The sequence below is a fragment of the Protopterus annectens genome, chromosome 6.part1 (genome assembly GCF_019279795.1).
Source record: "Protopterus annectens isolate FY-2018-M chromosome 6.part1, PAN1.0, whole genome shotgun sequence".
In the NCBI taxonomy this organism is placed as follows: Eukaryota; Metazoa; Chordata; order Ceratodontiformes; family Protopteridae; genus Protopterus; species Protopterus annectens.
Window position 1 is genome coordinate 122,386,793 of NC_056738.1, and position 19,706 is coordinate 122,406,498.

At 38.0% G+C, this 19,706-nt stretch overlaps 1 protein-coding gene across 1 annotated transcript in view; it reads left to right on the plus strand.

The window, feature by feature from the left end:
• LOC122805263 (rap guanine nucleotide exchange factor 4-like) overlaps positions 1-19,706 on the plus strand; it is a 1,439,269-nt gene that overhangs the window by 138,040 nt on the left and 1,281,523 nt on the right. Inside the window, exon 5 of the mRNA XM_044075352.1 lies at positions 11,663-11,846. Within this exon, the coding sequence (XP_043931287.1) occupies positions 11,663-11,846 (184 nt within the window). The remainder of the gene's footprint in view (positions 1-11,662; positions 11,847-19,706) is intronic.

Here is a 19,706-nt window from a genome sequence, read left to right on the forward strand (position 1 = left end):
TTTCATATACATCAGTTTGGGCTGCTGTCTCAACTGATCAAGTAATCCAAAAGCTCCAAATATAGTTCTCCAGTGACAGTCATTTTTTTTGCGGGAAAAAATCTCTTTACTAAATTGAATGACAAAAGTCTGAGTTATATAACTTAATTTTCCTATTATTTATCACACTGTTGGTATGACAGAAAAGTGGACCGTAGTTAGTATGTCTACTCTCAGTTATCCATTTAACAAGATGATCTAACAAATTTGATGGATATCCATGGTCCTTGAACAGGCTGCAAAGTTTTTCAACCTCTTAACTGAAAATATAATCTTTGGATATCAGCTTGCTTAACCTAATTAACTGCCCTTTGACAAGGTTCCTTTTCTATCAAAAAGGACGTTGACTGTCATAGTGCAGGTAGGCATTAGAGAAGGTATCCTTTTGGTTTATTATAGACTCATACCTACCAACAGATACATTTTTATACACCATCGTATACAAAAAATGAATCGAACTGTCACTGGACTGAAAAGTAACATTCAAAAACTATCGAATGGTTAAGGAAATCAATAAACTTCTCCAAGTCATCAGTGTTGCCTTTCCATAAAATAAACATATTGTCCAAGTACCTCAAATAAACCTCAGCCATAAAGAGGAGGGGTGAATTAAAAAGTCTTGTAGTTTCCCAATACCATAATACCATGTTAGCAAAGACAAGGGCTGAAGCTGCTCCCATTGCCATGCCCATGTGATGCTTATAGTATCCCCCCTCGTAATTAACAAAATTGTTTCAAAGGACCATTTCCATCCATTGGAACACAAAACTTGTCTCAGAATGGTACAACTGGGTACATGTCACCATAATCTAAAAAAAACATTTCAAACCTTCTTCATGTGAAATGATGGAAAACAAGTCTTTAATACTGACTGTAACTAAAAAGCCTAATTTAAAAAGGCAATATCAGCAATAATCTAAAGAAAATGCCAACAGTCCTTCAGAAGCCTCTATTCCATTTGTCCTACAGAGAAGGATGCATGCAGATTCAAAGGTCTGTCCACAATAATTTGAGGATTATTGCTGAGTTCTTTACCTGACAGCAATTTAGCTTACCGGGGTCTCTTATGAAGCTCCATAGATTTAATAAGCATGAAAATAATCTAGATACATGTGACCAAGGTTTCTAGTTGCAATACCAAGACCATACCAAGACCATTGAATACATTATTACTGTAGGAATAAGCTGTAAATTCCTCCTTATTTATCATCCACCAGATAATGTGATGGCATCATATGAAAGTTCCTACATGTGTCCAATGACATCCTTATTGCCTCTGTTTTATTTTTTTCAACTCTTTTTAGTTTAGAGTGACTCCAACATCTGGGATGATGATGAGCCAGTAGCTGTTGCAAAGCATTCATCATATTTATGCAGAGATTCAGGTTTCTAATCATTTGTAACTTATAGCATAGGTAATTTGCTGAACATGATATTCTAGCTAGGTGGGGCCACCATAGACTAGGTGCTGTGGAACCATTCTTGTGGTTTAATTACTTCCTTTTGGAGCTTCATTGTCTTAGACCTTTTTATTAATGTGTATAATAATTTAAGTAATATTTATGTATTTAGTTAGTTAGTTACTTTAGATTAGCAGAAAAGTCTGACTAGGTGCAATGCCCATTTTCAGTGCAGGCCTGGGGAGAAAAGCTCCAAAAATAGTTAATGTGCAATATAACAAAGTTTAAACAAGTTCTAAAGAAACATGTAGAAAATACTGACATTCATTAAAACTGAATAAGTAGGAAATATCACACAAAGATATAACATTTAATAAGTTCTAAGAAGTGACATTGGTGCAAATTACAAAACATTACTAAAGCAAGAAATCATTAGTATAAATGTAATAACATCACTAAGAAGTAGAGTATCAAACTTTGGTAACTAAATTAATGTGATATCCATCAATAATAATGCTGATCTGTAAGCTAACAAAAGAACAGAAGTGTCTTTATGCAATAAAGTCACTTCAGCAAGACGTATGAAGTCAGTTGGGAATAAATGGTTTAGTAGGTAAGAGGAGGAAATCAGGAGTATTTGGGTAATTTTAACTTGGAAGTTATGAACATTTGTAAATTCTATATTATTTAGATGTAGGTTTAAAATTTGTCTTAAAAGCAGGGAGATTGTTTATTTGTTTGATGGTGAAGGTGATGATGTTCCAAAATTTATCTGTGCTTACTGAGTGTACTGAGCCCTGATGTGACTTGCTGTTTTTTTTTTTTTGGATATTGGGCCTTTGCTTGAAGGTTCCTTTTGGGTGTGTACCATTTTATTATATTGCTGATGGCTGCAGAGCTTGAGCATGGTCAAATGTGGCCCTAGGCAGTGTAGGGGGTCAGCGCCTGTACCACCACCACTACAAGCCATTGCACTGTCCCATTACTTGGCTGTCTCTCCCCAAATACCATGAACTCAGGTCAAAACTTTTCAATGTGCATTCTATATTTTCCTTTACTTTTCAATAATTACAGAGATCAGGATTTAATTTAAAACTTTTATTTCAAATTTGAAAACACAAACACTGATGGACATTTGCTAAACAAAACAGTTGCACATTGAAAATGGACTTAGCATGCGCAGCAGTAACTTCTCTTCCCTTGAAATTATATCCCAATTCTCTATATACAAATTGACACTAGTCTTACAAAGATAGACTAATGACTTTAACTTTTATCTGATCTGCATGGTCAGTCTTTTTTATCCACAGACATCCCCCAAACCTAGAAATGATAGTTATGTTAACTGCATCCTTTCAGTTGTGTGTCAAAAAAGTAATAATAATAATAATAATAATAATAATAATAATATTAATGACCAAAGTCACATATTTCAAATTTGTTTCACACAAATGCATATTAGCCAAAGTATTCCAACTTCCTTCACACACACACACACACACACACACACACACACACACACACACACACACACACACACACACACACACACACACACACACACAGTAAACTTGCAAAGTCAGACTGTTTAGAAATGACCAGATTGCAAGAGCATAAGGTATTTTCAAACACAGTGAGGCCCCAACAGCAGTTAATAACCACTTTGTTGACTGTATACACCCCTTATTGTAACAAATAAATAAATGGCATGTACTTTATTGGCAACGTTGGATGAACTACATGAAACTGTAAAAAGATCTGTAGCATCACATCATAAGATCCACTCATGTGCAGCACAGTTTAAATAGAAGAATATTTATGAGAACATAAGAAATGTTAACTACCTAATAACAAATCTCAAGACAATATGCACAATATCTGCAGAATGAAAGTCAATTGAATAATTCCACATTAAAAAGAACTATTACTAATTTAGAGGTTGCTTCTGGCAAACAACTTTGCATTGCATTTCAGGGCCTCATCTACACATGCAGTGTATGCTGCCCTTGAAGAATAAATTGCCAATGTTGCATTAAAAAATGTGTGCTGGTGATATTGTCATAACATTTCCTGATCTAGGTCAGACATGCAACAGGGAATGGCTGGCAAACAATGATACAAGTTTGTAGTTACTAGGCATGCAGTCCTGAAAACCTTTAATTAGCCTAGCCCAAATTCCCAATTGCTCCAAAGTGCTGTCTGGTTAAGTGACTTGTTTTATATCACATAGTAAGTAAATGAAGGTATAAAGATTCAAACTCTGCGTCATTGACACAGGAAGCAGTTCATTAGCAAGTTGGAGCTTTAGTCTTCTGTACCAACTGCCACAGTAACAGTTTTAACCAAATACAGAAATTCTTGCAATGCTATCTTGTAGAGAAGACTGCATCACAGTAATATGCAACAATGACTACACAAGAGATGCTGAAGATCAGAAGATTTGAGTCATTACTCCAAATAATGCAGACTATATGATCTGTCAAATATCAGCCCCTTTGCAGTTGCTAGAGGCTCTAGTGAAGGTATTACAAAATGTATTAGTATAATACAACTATGTAGGACTATATTATACAATCCAAGCCTATTAATGAATTAATTCATTCTTTAGTGTAATGTAAAAAGCAAAACAATTAAAGATAATATAAATGATGCAGTAGCTTTTTATTCAACTCACAAATCATACAAACATCAGAAATACTGCATCCAACATTCTGTTCTTTTCTGGGGGGTGGCTTTACATGCTTGCAGGATAAGTTGTTCTCATTTTTGACCTCCTGTGTCTGCTCTATTATCAAGAATAGCTATCCCCTGCAACCTCAGTACAGGTGTGACCTACTTGAATGGCTAATAATGCTGTATTGCTGCACCATACACCTCCAAAGTCAACACTGCTGGATCATAGACAAATGAAGCTCTATGCAGGGTAATGAATCAAGCCACCAGCTTACCAATATCCCATTCTTGGCAGTCTTTCCCCAGTTACCATAAACAATGTTCAAACCAGCAGTCCAACACTGTCTCTTTAAATACAAATTCGGACTGAATTTCTAAAATAAAGTTTATACAGAATAGATATACATACAAAATCTAGAATATCATTTCTTCTTCAAAAATAGAATACTACCCCTATAGCAATCCATCCATCCACTGGCTGAAGAAGAAAGAAGGAAGATTCTAATGAGCTTCAAAGAATTTATATCAGTGTACACCACTCCATGGTACCTTGTTTTATTTTTATATCAGATTTACTTATTTTTTGAAACTGAAGAATCCTGATGCCCAACAAATCCAATTTGTCAATAGAAAGTATGGTGGTGTGCTTCTTGCTTTGTCCACTCGAGCTTGTTGCCAGAGAACAGAAACATTTTATAAATAATAATACTCCATATTCAGCCAGCTTTCTGCAGAAGGGCTCACTTACTTTACTAATTTTGAATTATGTGAGCAAGGTACAGTACAGCCAGCCAGTCCATCAAACAGCAGAATCAGCATAGTGTTCCTCCTGTCCTGATTCCTGGCTCCAGTTCTGGTGCAGTCCAATGCCAGAATATGTATTTATTTATCTATTTTGTGTTTTCTATTAAGTCCTTATGAGTTATGGCAGTAGTGTAACATCAAATGCACACACTATAAAATATAACACAGATTTTAAACACTTGCTGCCTAACTGAAGCCGTACCACTCCATTGCCAAGGGGGTCAGGGGATTGACTAAACGGGTTCCTATCAGCAGACCGAAGACACATGTTTTCGAATGCGTCCTGGTCGAACTGACAAAACCGAAACTGCAACATATCGAAGCGGCATGTAAGCGAATTCTTTTCCTGGGAAATAATTTATTTGGCCGCTTCAGTACTTTGCCGTTTTCGGCACTGTAGTGCAGTCTCGGAGTTGGTATATGTAAGTAAGTCCCCCACTTAATCTCATCTCTGTCATGATGTCGAGTAACTTGGTATGGATAATTTGTTATATTTTGCTGTTGCTAGATGAGACTATATTTAGTGCAGTGCTATTTGGTAGGAAGTTGTTGAAAGTAAATCTGATTAATTTAGTTTTCTGTGGGGAGGGGGTTCAGAAGTATTTAGGATTGTTTCTGCCAGGTCTCAATTGAGGAGGAGTCGTGAGTGATTGGAGTTGATATAGTGTTGTGGCTTAGCAGACAAGAGTTGAGTTGTCAGCATATTGTATGATTGTTGAAATTTATCAGTAACAGTCTAATGCTTTGATTGACCAGCTCTTTCTGGAAGACAGTGTAGATGCTTTGGATTAATAAACGGCATTCCATTTAGTCCAGGCAGCTTATCAGCCTGCAAATCAGCAGTCTAGCGAGTTTCCACAATCTCAGTCAGTAAAATGTTATGGTGCTTGAAGTACTGACTGAAGATATGAGAATGGGAGATATCTACAATTTGACTGAGATTGTGGAAACTCGCTGGACTGCTGATTTGCAGGCTGATAAGCTGACTGGACTAAATAGAATGTTCCCTATAAAACCTTTATTGAAAGGGCGGAGGCTGAGAAAGTAGACTTTGATTGGCTAAGCCTCTGTTTAAATTTGATGAGCAAAATTTAGTGCAACAGGATTTGATGAAGGCATTCCTGCCAAAAGTGCATATCCATTTGCTTTAAGCTGACTTCACATTTTACTGTGTTTTTATTTTTCTTATACTTGCTGATTTTTATTATTAAATAATTTTAAACATCTCCATGGTGACCAAGCTTTGCTTTGTTTCTGCTGTTACATGTAAGCTCTGGAGAGTATATGAGCCATAGGATGTACTTTAGTTCCTTAGCTTAAAGACAGAATGACATACCCCACTTAGTTGGTATATAGGGATTAAATCTTGGCTACAGTCCTGTTGACCTAGAATATATTAGCAACTCAGATGGCTGATAGAGTGGCAAGGAAGATGATTGTGCTTATCCTGTCAAGGGAGGGAGGGGGGAACATGCTGATATATGTAGATTGTTTATTAAAGCCTGTTGAAGGTTGGCACAGGCTGGTCTGTGTGGCATGCCCAAGAGACAGGGCTACCCTAGAACCCAGAGCAGACATATCTCCACAGGCCATTATTCATTGCCAGCACAGCATTGTAAATAAAACATCACCATGTAGGCAGTAGGACCTAAGAAAAAACTTGGTGTGCAGGTCGGCATGTATGATGCAGCTGGCTGTTAGCTCTGTTCTGTTTTTCCACTTTCCCTTTCCAGCCTGCCAACAGTTGAGGCGGTCCCAGCCCCAGGGTAGTACCAGGGCAAGAGAGAGGAGCAATGACATCAGAACCAAGAAGCTGATGGCCAGCTGAAGACTAGTCAAGGGACTCCAAAAAACAGGGTAGAATGACAAAGGTTGGGCAGTTTTTGATGCCGATTCCTGTTTTTTGCAGACATTTGGACTCTTTTAAGCTAGTTTCTTCCTTATGCAGCCAATAAGTTTAATGATTTTCTGACTAAAGTTCATTGGGTTAATTTTGGTGTTTGTTTCATCACTGTGATAATCATAAGTGCATGATTTGATTTCAAGTTTATGCTAAACCTCTTGAAGGCTGGATAGTACCCGAAAGAAGCAGGTAGGAAAGTATTTTGATGTGCTAACTACAGCTATTTTAAGGTGTGCCTGCGCATCAATGAGATCAGGTATTTTCCTTCTGCATTTCACTTTGCATATCCCCATTGCCAGCAAACCATCTTTGCAACTGAATATCTTTGATAATTACATCTTAATTTCTAACCTTCCTTTGCTTGGAAGGTTATTGAGAAAATGGCAAGCATAAAACATAAATCTTTTTTAAAGCTTAAAACGCTTGCCATGTGTATAGATTTGTGCATGAGCAATACATGTTTAAACCATCCTGCTGTCCCACATCTGTGCAAACAAAATGGAGAGGGATCAGTGAGGAATGAAATTCCACTTATACAGTGGTGCTGTTTTTAAAGCAAGTAAGCTATCTTTAAATAATGTAATTGTAATATAGTAGTACACAATGGCAGGGTCATGAATAATTGATTTATGTACCCAAGGTGTGTGTGTCTGTGGGGGGGGGGCAGACTAATTGGTCGGGAGAGCTTGTATTGATGAAACCCTTAAATATCTAGGCATACAAGTTTGAGAATGCATACGTCTCCCACTTGATGGTGTGGTAATTTAAATCTCCTAGAAGAGAGGGGGACACAGAGAGTCTATAATGGTCATGAATAATTGATTTATGTACCTAAGGTGTGTGTGGGGGGCAGATTAACTGGACCGGAGAGCTTGTATTGATGAAACCCATAAAGTTCTGGGTATACAAGTATGAGAATGCATAAGTGTCCCACTTGATGGTGTGGTAATTTAAATCTCCCAGAAGAGAAGGGGGCTTAGAGAGGCCCTATACTTATCAATGATATGAAATAAATTGTTTTGTTGATTGTAAGATGGACATGGAGGAGTTCCAGGTCATTGTTTTATTTATGTCTATAGGTGAAGTGTTTTTTAACAATGCAGTTCACTCTACCTGAAAGCCACCCTCCCCCTCCCCCATAAAGTTACTAGACTAGATAGACAGTGGCTGCCTTTGATCTTTTTGCTTCTTCTGCCTTCTGGCCCACCATGATGTCAGTAATTTTAGTGTAGTCCACCAGGTCCTATGACTGAAAGATGAATTTTAAAGCTTCAATGTATATACATACCTTCTCTTTAGCTGTGAACTAAGTATCCCAACACTGTCCCCACAGGCATAGCTGCTCTACTGCTGTAATGTACCAAGAAATGCCCAATAAGCCTTACAAACCCTATTTTGTATGGCTTCCAGATGCTGGCCACGCAGGTGCCTGTCTTTTCTAAACTGCCCTACTTCTACCTTCCAGTCACCCATATTTCTTCTAGTACTGAGTCTCCTGGAGTTCCACCATTGGTGCTAAGCTCTGGAATCTATACATCTTAAAGACAAAGATATATAGAGAGAAACATGTCAGCAATAGCATTTAGTGTGCCCAGAAAATAGTTTTCCAAAAAAAAATATGTTCACCTTCAAACATTGCAATATTAAATACCTTAACAAACTTTACAGTCTGTGTGATTATAATATATTCATGTTGACAGTGTCTAAACTATTGCTTAGTAGTATGGCTGGAATACAATTCTGTTTCTGCCCAACTCTAACCCCTCCGCCCTGTACTACTTTCTCCATGCAAAATGGGGGTCATCTCCAAGAAGGATCTGTTCCATTCCTTTGGTCAGTGATATTCAAACCATTTTCTTTTAGACATCTTCATTCCCACTGCATCTTTTGCATCTATATAGAGCTCTAGGTCTGTGTTCTTAGTCAATTCATCTTGACAAAAAGAAGTGCCATTATAATCCTTCAGGATGTCCTGCCAAATCCTCTGATCAGCCTTTATGTAAAGTGGGATCCTAACACTTTGATGATTAGCAAACAGAAGTAATCCAAAGGGCCAGAGTGAAGTCAGGTATCCCACCTGTGACCCAGAGGGTGACAGTACTAACAAGAAATAGACTATAAAGGGTAAGTCCAGAAAAAATTACTTTAGTTAGCAGATGTAAGAGTCTTTCTCTTTCTTTCCCTGATACCCTCCCAATGGGAGGAAAAAAGACACCTTGTTAAAGTTTCCCGTAGTTTATTCAGTTAAGTTGGTAGATAGATGAATGTTTATATCATGAGATAAAAAAACACTTTCAAAGCCATGCCAGTTACTCTTTAGATTTGTATACATCAAGAGATCACACACAAAATAAAGAAATAATAATGTGGCTTGTTTTCCATGTCACTAATTCAGGGTTGTGCCACATCATTATTATTATTTTTTTATGTGTGTGATCTCTACATGTATACAAATCTAAAATGTAACTAGCATGGGTTTGAAAGTGTTTTTATCTCATGATGTGCACAAAAAGAAAATCTGAGATTCTGGGATTATGTTTATTAAAAGTTTTTGTTTACTCTGCAGTTCTCCACTTGGTGGATTTTTATTCCATGGGTACAGAAAGCCAGCACAAAAGGTTCTGAGGTCTCAAACTTCACTTTCTTTTTACTTTTTTCCTCCTACTTGTGCATATCAGTGAGTTCTGTAAAATGAACACTGTGACTTGTTTTCCACTGTGTGCTATTTCTCTGAGTGCATGTATTGTTCAAAAATGGGAATCACCTAGTGTAGCTTTAAGTGACTACCTCCCCTGCATATAAAAATGTCTGTCTTTGTCAAGAGGAAGAAGAATGAGGACTATTCACATTAATCATCTATATGAGCCATTTATAAGCAGGCACTGTAAGCCTACTTGTTATATAAGAGAATATTAGCCTTTCATATTATATGTCAGGAGATAATGAGCCCCATAAAAGTTGGCACAGCCTCTGATATTACTTGACTGGAAAAGGTTCTGTACTAAAGCTTTCATACTTGGCCCCAATGAATATGAATGCTTCTGGTGCAGACACAGCCTCTCATTTTATATGTATTACAAAGGAGACTTATAAAGTCTGGTGATAGCCGTGTAAAAGCCTCTCAGTGGTACAGCGGTTGCGTTGTCACCTCACAGCAAGAGGTTCTCTGGTCTGATTATCTGATGGGGTGACTTCTGTGCAGAGTCTGCATGTCCTCCCTGCATTTGTGTGGGTTTCCTCCGGGTGCTCTGGTTTCCTACCGTGTTACAAAGACATGCATCAGGAGTGTTTCTCCCCGGGTCTCCACTGAAAATCGGCTCATTCCAAGTCGGACTTTCCTGGTAAACAAATGTTAAATAAATAAAATCAGGCATTTTCAATGTTCAAAGTGTAAACCATGCTATTAGATGGACGTGATGAAGCTCAAGCAAAAGTGTTTTTCTTAAATATAATTCTACAGTTGTAACTCATAATGTGTTGTCATTTTTTTTTTGTTGTTAGAAGTTAAAAATAAAAATAAAACCTTTTAACTAAGAATGAGGTTCCACAGGCTGCTGAGCTGGAAAACTGTCATGGGTCTTTCAGGAATATTCAAATAAGGGACTTCTCTCAAAGCTTTGGGATTGGCTCCTTATTTTTCCTTCTCCCAGATTTTTCTCCAGTCATCTCCCATGGGATCTCCCACCATTGTCTGTAACTGCCTTTAAATAGCTGACCTGTTGTATGTAATGTATTCAAAAAAGAGCACTCGTCCATTTACTGACTTAACTGAATAAACTACTGGAAACTTCAATAAGGTGTCTTTATTCCTCCCACAGGGAGGGTATTTAAACGAGTGTCTCCTAGATCTGCAAGCTAAAGTGATTTTATCCCAACACTATGATGATTCTGATACCTTCCCTTCAAGAGGGCTGTGATGAACTTTTTGAATCTCCACCCGAGTCCTATAGCATTATAAGCAAAGCTGAATGACCTCAGCACTAGTATTACTTCTTCTACCCTATTTTTTTCCTTGCGTAGTATGCAATTAATCCTTTCTCTTAGTATTCTACTCCTACAGTTATCCATGGTAATGTGAATATTTGAGACAATATATTGATCTCCAAGTAAACCAAGCATTTTGAAGGACATTTCAACTTGTCCTCAGTGAGGTGCACACTCAGTTCTCTGCATATTTAATGCAGTGCCCACTGCCTTCCTGCATAGCTCTTGAACAGTCCCTGTCTCATGACGTAGTTGCCTTATAATTCCTATAGTTCTATGATCCAGGTAGTGCATTGCTCTTTTTCTGTGACCTGCTGCATCCCAGAGCTAGTGTAAGGCCATAGTAAACTTTCCAAAAGTCTCAGATACCACTGAGCAGCCTAATGACATGGCCTTATCAGAAAATTACTTCCCTTTCAGCCACATGAATAACAAGTGACAGTCTTGTGGTCAGACTGGGAGCATTTGAAAGGCTAACTTAGTGCCTATCTTTTCCAGCCATGGGTGCGGAGTCCCCTTTATGAGACTTATAGCATCATTTAGAGAAGTGCATCATGCTCTCTAAGTTTCATTGTCTATGGTAACTCAAATTATAGATGATAAATTTTACTCCCATTAAGTTTTAAATCTAATGTTGTAGTGTCATTGTGAACAAGGAGAAAATACAGCATTTCTTTAAGTTTTACTGTCATACAAATCCTGCAAACCTAACAGGAAGTCAGTGAAGATTGTTTCTATATTGTATAGGTATACATAAAAGTAAAATACTCCCTGCAGTCCAAATAATTAATGACAATAAACACACAAAGTGTGTGCAGTGGCATTAAAGTAACCAGTATTGTATTGAAATTGTCTTTAGTGGACCAGGAGCATCATTTCCAGGACAAATACTTGTTTTATCGTTTTCTGGATGATGAACAAGAAGATGCCCCTATACTCACTGAAGAGACAAAGAAGGAGTGTGAGGAGGAGCTGCAGGATACATTACTTCTGCTTTCCCAGATTGGACCAGATGCCCACATGAGGATGATTTTGAGAAAGCCGTAAGTAGACGAGATTATTTCTTCTGACTTATTTTTCTCTGAAGAAGAAAATGAACAACTATTTTATTAGTATTTCTTTTTCTCTTACATAAGCTGTGATTGTGAAAAATGTCATACTTTTTTTGTTTTGTTATAAACTTTTGACTGATTTTTAAAATAATAACTAAGCACTTAAACATCAGTTAAGTAAAATTTCCCTTAAACGATAACTGTCCAGTATTTTGCATTTATTTATTGTATTCAATATTTATGGATTTAAAACTACGGTGGTGGTGCTGCGGTAGCATTGTCGCCTCACAGTAAGACGTTGTCCAGTTCGATTCTCAGCTAGAGCATCTTCTGTGTGGAGACATGCATGAATGGGCGTACCTTCGTTGAAGGTTGTGCATCAGGGCCGGCAACTTGGCACATAAAAATCTACTGCCAATCATTAGCAGACCGGAGTTCCACTGTGGCGACCCCTAACCGGGAAAAGCCAAAAGACACAACATTGTTGTTTGATATTGAGTTTGGGAGGCTGGTCTACTGTCTCTTTCCAGTCACTCCCCAGGGTCAATGAGGAAGAGTATACATTAGAACATATACTATAGATAGATAGATAGATAGATAGATAGATAGATAGATAGATAGATAGATAGATAGATAGATAAGTAAACATGTATTTACATATAAACATATATCTATATATCTATATATATATGTATATACATATACTTTCCCTCCCCAACATCCATTAAAAACATCAGGTCTATAAATTACTTTAACCCTGAACTTTTCCAGATGGAATTAAAAGCATGTAACTGGTCACCCTTACGAAACCTTCCTTTAGATGAAGCCGTTAGTTACTTTAACTCCAACTTCCTTGCCATCCTCAACCACCATGCCCCATCCAGACTAATTAGAATTAAAACCAAACATGCTCCATGGCTCTCAAAAGAAACCAAACATAAAATCAATATGAGAAACAAACATTGGGCAAAATGGAGGAAAACTAAAAACCCTATAGACCAACAAAACTTTAGACAACTAGGAAATGAAACTAAAAAAGCTATATTATCTGACAAAAAAAACTACTACCTGCAATCCCAACAAGCTATTCAAAACAACCCACAGAAATTCTGGTCTAGTATCAATCAACTACTCCATCCAGGACAATCCACTACTCCAAACCCTCAAAGCACTGAAGACAAAACACTGATGAATATAGCTAACACTTTTAATACCTTTTTTACTGATGCTATACAAACACTAGCTAGTCAACTATCACCAAATAACTTTACTCTACCTTCCAATGAATCAACCTCACTCCTTACATTTCACTTTCAACCCATACCAACATCCTATATTCAAACCCTTCTACAGAGACTGAAACCATGCTCCCCCTCAGCAGACCAACTACCTGCTGAATTCCTACAACTATCCGCCAAAGCCATTGCCTATCCTATTTCTATCCTAATCAATAGAACTATTACTGAAAGTTATATCCCAAGTTTATGGAAAATTTCCCATATTATCCCCCTCCACAAGGGAGGTCAATCCACTGAACTCTCCAATTACCGCCCCATTGCCCTCCTCTCACCTCTGGCAAAAATCATGGAAAAATGCATTCACAGACAATTACTTGACCATCTAACAAAAGATAACTTACTAGTCAACTGTCAACATGGTTTTAGACCTTCACATAGCACTACTACTGCCCTTCTTTCCTTCACAGATTGTATCAACAAAAACCGTAATCTAAACAAAATCTCTTCAGCCCTATTTATTGACCTGTCTAAAGCTTTTGACATGGTAAATCACCAAATTCTCATCATAATACTGAACTCCCTGTCACTTGATACATCTTCCATAAAATGGTTCCAGTCCTACCTTGATAAAAGAAAACCGGCCGTACTTTGGCACAAATCTCTCTCTCTACTCACCTGCCCGTCAACCTGGGTGTCCCTCAAGGCTCCATCCTTGGACCTCTACTCTTTTCCATATTCATCAATGACCTTCACCTTGCCATCCCCCAAGCTACATGCATACAATATGCGGATGACTCTACACTGATATGCTCAGCCCCCTCTTCTCCAGAACTTCTCTATCTTACCCAACAAGTATTTAACACAGTTGAGCAATGGTTCACACACAGATGCCTTCTCCTAAACCCCAAAAAGACTAAACTCCTCCTTTTCTCTCCTACTAATAAGTCCCTCCCAATGGACTTCTCAGTAAACTCTACCAATCAAACTATTATATACCCTCAACCAACCACAAAACTATTAGGTGTCACCATTGACAATAATCTGAACTTTGATATTCATATTAACAACACTATAAAAACAGTCAACAAAAAGCTAGGCTCGCTCTATAGGATAAAATCCTTTCTCCTTCCTTCAGCTCGAACCACTATAGCACACACTTATCTAATATCCTCTCTTCTTTATGCCTCTCCTATTTTTACTAACCTATCTAAAAATAATCTTAGCAAATTGGAAATGTCCTACAATAACATTGCTAGATTTGCTACAGGCAACCCTTTTAGAACCCATCACTGCCTTAATTTAAAGCAACTAGGATGGCTCGAACTTCAAAATCTAATTAAATTCCATCAATTAACTATAGCCCATAACACTCTTTACAAACCTTCCAAAACGCCTATTCTTTCCACACTAATCACTCCCTATAAAAACCTGGAATCCTTAAGGTCTTCTCAGAAACTTCTAATACATACTACTAAAACAAACAATAAGGCTGGTGACTCTCTTTTCTCTAACATAGTTGGAAAAGCCTGGAATCTCCTCCCAAATGAACTCTCCACACTTCCCTCACTATCCTGCTTCAAAAATAATTTGAAATTGTTCCTCAAAACTCACTGGTTATGCCCCTGCTCCAGACCTGACTAGTCTATATGTGTCTCAAAATTGTTTTTTTTCTCTTATTACCCTGACTACTCACACACAGCAACTCCTCCTTATCCAACTAATTTACTAAACTATCTCTAACATACCTTGATTGTATTACCATTCCTTTGTTATGCCTGTATTTCTGCACTGTAAATATTACTGTGTTAACCTGTAATAGACACTGTTAATAGTTTTTATTTTGTCTAAAGTTTTATTAGTTGTGATTGTGTTAATTTCATTGTCCTACCTAGGAGCTTATCTCCCCGGGCCTCTACTGAAAATGGACATGTATCCAGTTAGACTAGCCCAGTCAACAAATGTAAAATAAAAATAAAAAAATAAATAATAAAATAAATATATATATATATATATATATATATATATATATATATATATATATATATATAAACCACAGAAGCATGCACATTCAGCAGTATTTACATTTGCAAACCAAATCACATAAGTAGTCATGACAAAACAAAGTTTCATCAGCATATTTGAAGCTCCTTATGCACAAGCTTATACTTAATACCAAACCTAGGCAGTAGCAAATGTAGTAACGTTTTCTCATATACAGTTTAAACTTCCCCCCTTGTAGATATATATATATATATATATATATATATATATATATATATATATATATATATATATATATATATACAGATAGTAATATACATAGTTTTGAAAATCCCAGGTAAAGTGTAGTATGTTGTTTTTGGTCTAACTTAAGGTGTATTCTGAGCGAACAGTACCTAACCAGAATCTGTAAACAAGAGCAATGTGCTTGCTTCCCAGTTTATTCCTTCATAGCAGCCTTAAACAATGGCCAGTGTGGTATTTGTCCTTATATTAGGGGGATATGATTTCAGGTGGAAAGGCTAGTATTGTAAATGCTTTTTTTCTCCGTAGCTAACTCAAATCTGGTTATCATTAAGACAGTCCCTCTGAGACTGTCTTGAGTGTGTAGGCCTCCTGTTTGATTTGTTGCTTTGAGATAATAAGGTTAAGCTGAATAGTAGGGTGGCTCTATTTTACATCAGAAGCCACTTGACTGTCTTTAGAAAGTTGCAGTGACATATGTGATTCTGTGCCAACAGGGCAAATTATTAATATTTTATTATCTGCTGTTTGCTCCAAAGGTGTTCTTCCTCCAGACACAGGGATGAGCAATGTGAGGCCATATTGCAGTTTAGGAATAAGAACATTCCTGGCTACTGTGTTACTTGCCGGACGACATAAGACTTGAGAAATTTTATAAGGAAACGTCAGTTGTGCAACGGTTTTATTTACAACCTTTTCAGTATGTTTAGTGCAGGGTCAACAGTCTGTGGTTATGCACATGCACCAATCCCAACTAGTAACTCTCCTTTTACCTCCCCTTCCTCTCCCATCCCCTAGCCACCATGCTTCACACCATCTGATCATTGCATTCCTTCCTCTGCAGGCTCTGGCTCACCCTTTACCCTCCCCTTCCCTCCTCACTAAATCTCTCAGACCTGTTATAACATACTTAACTACCTCACTTCATCTCAACTCCAAATACATATTCAGCTGACTTACACCTAGCTTCCTCTCACTACCCCATATACTACTCACTCAGTCTTCTGTCTTACTCCTCTGTTTTCCCCTTCCATCCCATTAGCCCTTCTAGCTTGTTCCACCTTTGTGTGGAGCTTCATCTTCATATCTGCTTGAGTTTAGTGCAGTATTTGTATACAAGATTTAGGAATATGAGTTTAGAGCAGTATCTGTTTGAGCTTAGTACTATCTATATATACATCCTACCTTTATTCCTAGCCTTTAGCTAGATATTATTATATCTGTTCATTACTATGTTTCATATTGTATGTATAGCTAATGTTTGCTGCAGTATGTATTATTTGCTATTGTATGTATATTCAATTGTTCTTCATGTACTCTGCTGCTCATTTATTGTTCTGTGGAGCTTTTTTCCCCGACCTCCACTGAAAAAGGACCTGTGTCCAGTTGGAATTTCCCAATAAACAAATGTAAATAAATAAATAAAATAAATAAATTATTAATATAAGGAAAAAAGAAGAGGACCAAACACTGAGCCCAGGGTACACTAATGTTGAGCATTTGCAGGCAAAAAAAGAGTTGTTGCAGTATACTTGAAAGATTCTTTCCCTTAAGTAGCCATTGAACCTGTTCTGTTACCCAAGAAATTACATTTGCATATTTTGCTCAGTAGTTATGCATGGTTGGCTGTTTCAAATTTCTTTTTTAAGGCCATATATCCCACATCTCTGACACTTTCTGTTACCCTTGATTAAGTGTAAGGAGAGGCTTGGGAGCTGAAACATTTACAAGCAGAGACCTGGGAAATTAACCATTTTCAGGTTGGCTACCTGTTCCCATTAGAGACATAGGTGCCAAACAAGGAATGAATTTCTGGTTTCCTGTCCAATTGTCCAAGTTACACTTGAGATGGGTTAGGGAGAAACTCTGTTTCACATGTATGGGGAGCCTGTTTCTGAGAAGGGGTAGTCTGTGGGTCTGTGGGGTATATATCTGTCTCTACAACAGGTCCTGTTTATATCACAGAAAAGGTTTAAGTCTTTGGAACATGTAATTCTGGTGCTGTTTGTTTTGCGGATATGCAGCAGGCCCATCAGGGTGGGGTCTGATAATGCCTTGTGTGCCAGGCATAGATCTCCCTTTAACAGCCTGTAGGAGACTAAATACAGGTATAGGGTCTTGAGGGAGTCTGAAAATGATATGTTACTTATGCCATGTATTCTTTCAGTGAGGAACCTTTGTGGATGTTCTAATTGTTGGATGTGCCTGGTTAGGTACATGCCAAAGGTTGCATTGTACTCACTGATAGGTCTGATGAATGCCAAAAACAGTGGAGCAATTACCTCCTTGGACCTAGATGCCATACCTTTATTTATAATTTGGACAATATAGACTAATTTCCTCACTGCTGTAGATATGTGATGGTTGAGGCAAGATTACTGTCTATGAGTGCCCCCAAGTTAGCTAACTACTGGGCCAACTCTTAGGAGTCTGTTGCCAATATGATAGTTACTAGGGGTGGATTACTTCCTGAAGAATACTATTATGCATTTCTTGGCATTTAGTTTTAATCCATGGCTCTGACACCAGTTATTTGTGTGTGTGTCACCCCTTCCTGGAGAACATTTGTGTCAGTGGGGGGTTCTATGACTGCTCCTAATTTGCAATCATCTGCAAATTTAGCCAACCAGGGGCCCTTTTCACTGGCGTTGACGTTATAGAAGTAAATGCCAAAAAGGAGCAGTCCCAGAACCGATCCCTGAGGGCCTCTACTTCTTACTGATCTCGTTGTAGAGTTGGACTCCCCAATTCTAACTTCTTGGGTTCTGTTTTTGAGCCAGCTCACTATCCACAGCATGACATAAGGGTTTATACCAAACCTCCTGATTTTGTCAACAATACCTGAATGGGGTATTGTGTCAAATGCCTTGACCAGGCTAAGGTAGGCTGTGTAAACCATTTTGCTATCACCTGTTGTGTTGGGGACTTTCTCAAAGAAGCCCACCAAGCTGAGTAGGCTTGACCTGCCCTTGACAAAACCAAATTGGGTTGGATCCAGTGTCTGGAGGTTTCCTATGTCATTATTGATTAATTCCATGGTAATTCCTTCCATGGCTTTGCATATGAGACTGTAGTTTCCAGTGTCTATAGATGGTTTACCTTTGTGCAGAGGGGTGACTGTTGCTGTTTTCCATTTGTGAGGCATGAAGCCTGTTTGGAGGCCACAGTTAAACAGCAATTCCAGAGGGCCTAGGTCATGTTTCATGCTGTTTAGAAGACATCCTGGGATATTGTCTAGGCCCATTGATGCAATGTTCTTTGCTTTAGAGAAAGCACTCAGGACCTGTTCCCTAGTGACAGTAGGGGGATTTAAATTTGATGGCATTTCTTGAAGGGAGGTTGAAGGGGTAGAGAAGGGTAAAGTTAGAGCTGAATTTGTTGGCCAGTAGGGTTGCTATATATTCTGCCTCAGTATCGGTGGCTACATTAACAATGAGCTCCACACACAATTGTGTATTGGCTTTGAGGTTATGGGCATAGCTACAGAATGCCTTGAGGTTGTACTTTACCTGGGAGGCCAAATTTACCTCAAATTTGGCTGTGGTAGACTTTGCTTGTCCTCTGAGTTATTTGTTTAGTTTGATGACAGTGCTTATTTTTTTCCTACTGGGTGTTATACCTCCTAATTTTTACCATGATTTTCTTCCTTCTGTTATACAGACTATTCATGTTGTGATTCCACCAGAGTGGCTTGTGTTTTGAGTTAGTTATTTACTTCTTCCTTGTGGGCACAGCTGCCTCTATGCAGCTGTTAACGTGATTGTATAGCGTTTCTGTGAACAGTTTTATGTAGCCAGCAGTGTTCTCAGAGTTTATGGAGGCTTGAAGTTTTGCCAGGTTATCACTTAATAGTTAAGGGTTAGATGGAGTTCTGGGTTTTATTTTTACTTCAAAGGAGACCATTTTGTAGTCCAACCTTACCGGAGAAGACATTACACTAGGAGATGGGCAGCACTCTCCAATATTATTGAAGATCAGATCCAGTATGTTTGCACCCCTAGTTGGTGTGTTGACAATCTGGTCCAAGGAGTTTGTGTTTACAAAATCCATGAATCTCGGTGCCTGCATGTTTGGTGTTGTATATCATTCCCAGTTAATAGTGGGGTAATTCAAGTTACCCATGAATATGCTATTGGGTTGGATGGTGAGTGTTTCCAATAAGGTTAAATATATGTTATGGGTTTCCTGGGTCATACAGGGGAAGTTATAGTTTGCAAGGAAGTGGTATGGGGTTTTGCCTATGGTGATTTGAACATGTAGAAGCTCAAATGCATTGCTCTGTTTAACCAGCCTTGAGGTATATTTATTTTCTATGTAAATTGAGACACCTCCATCTTTAATCCCTGTCTATATTGTAGTTGGTCTAAAT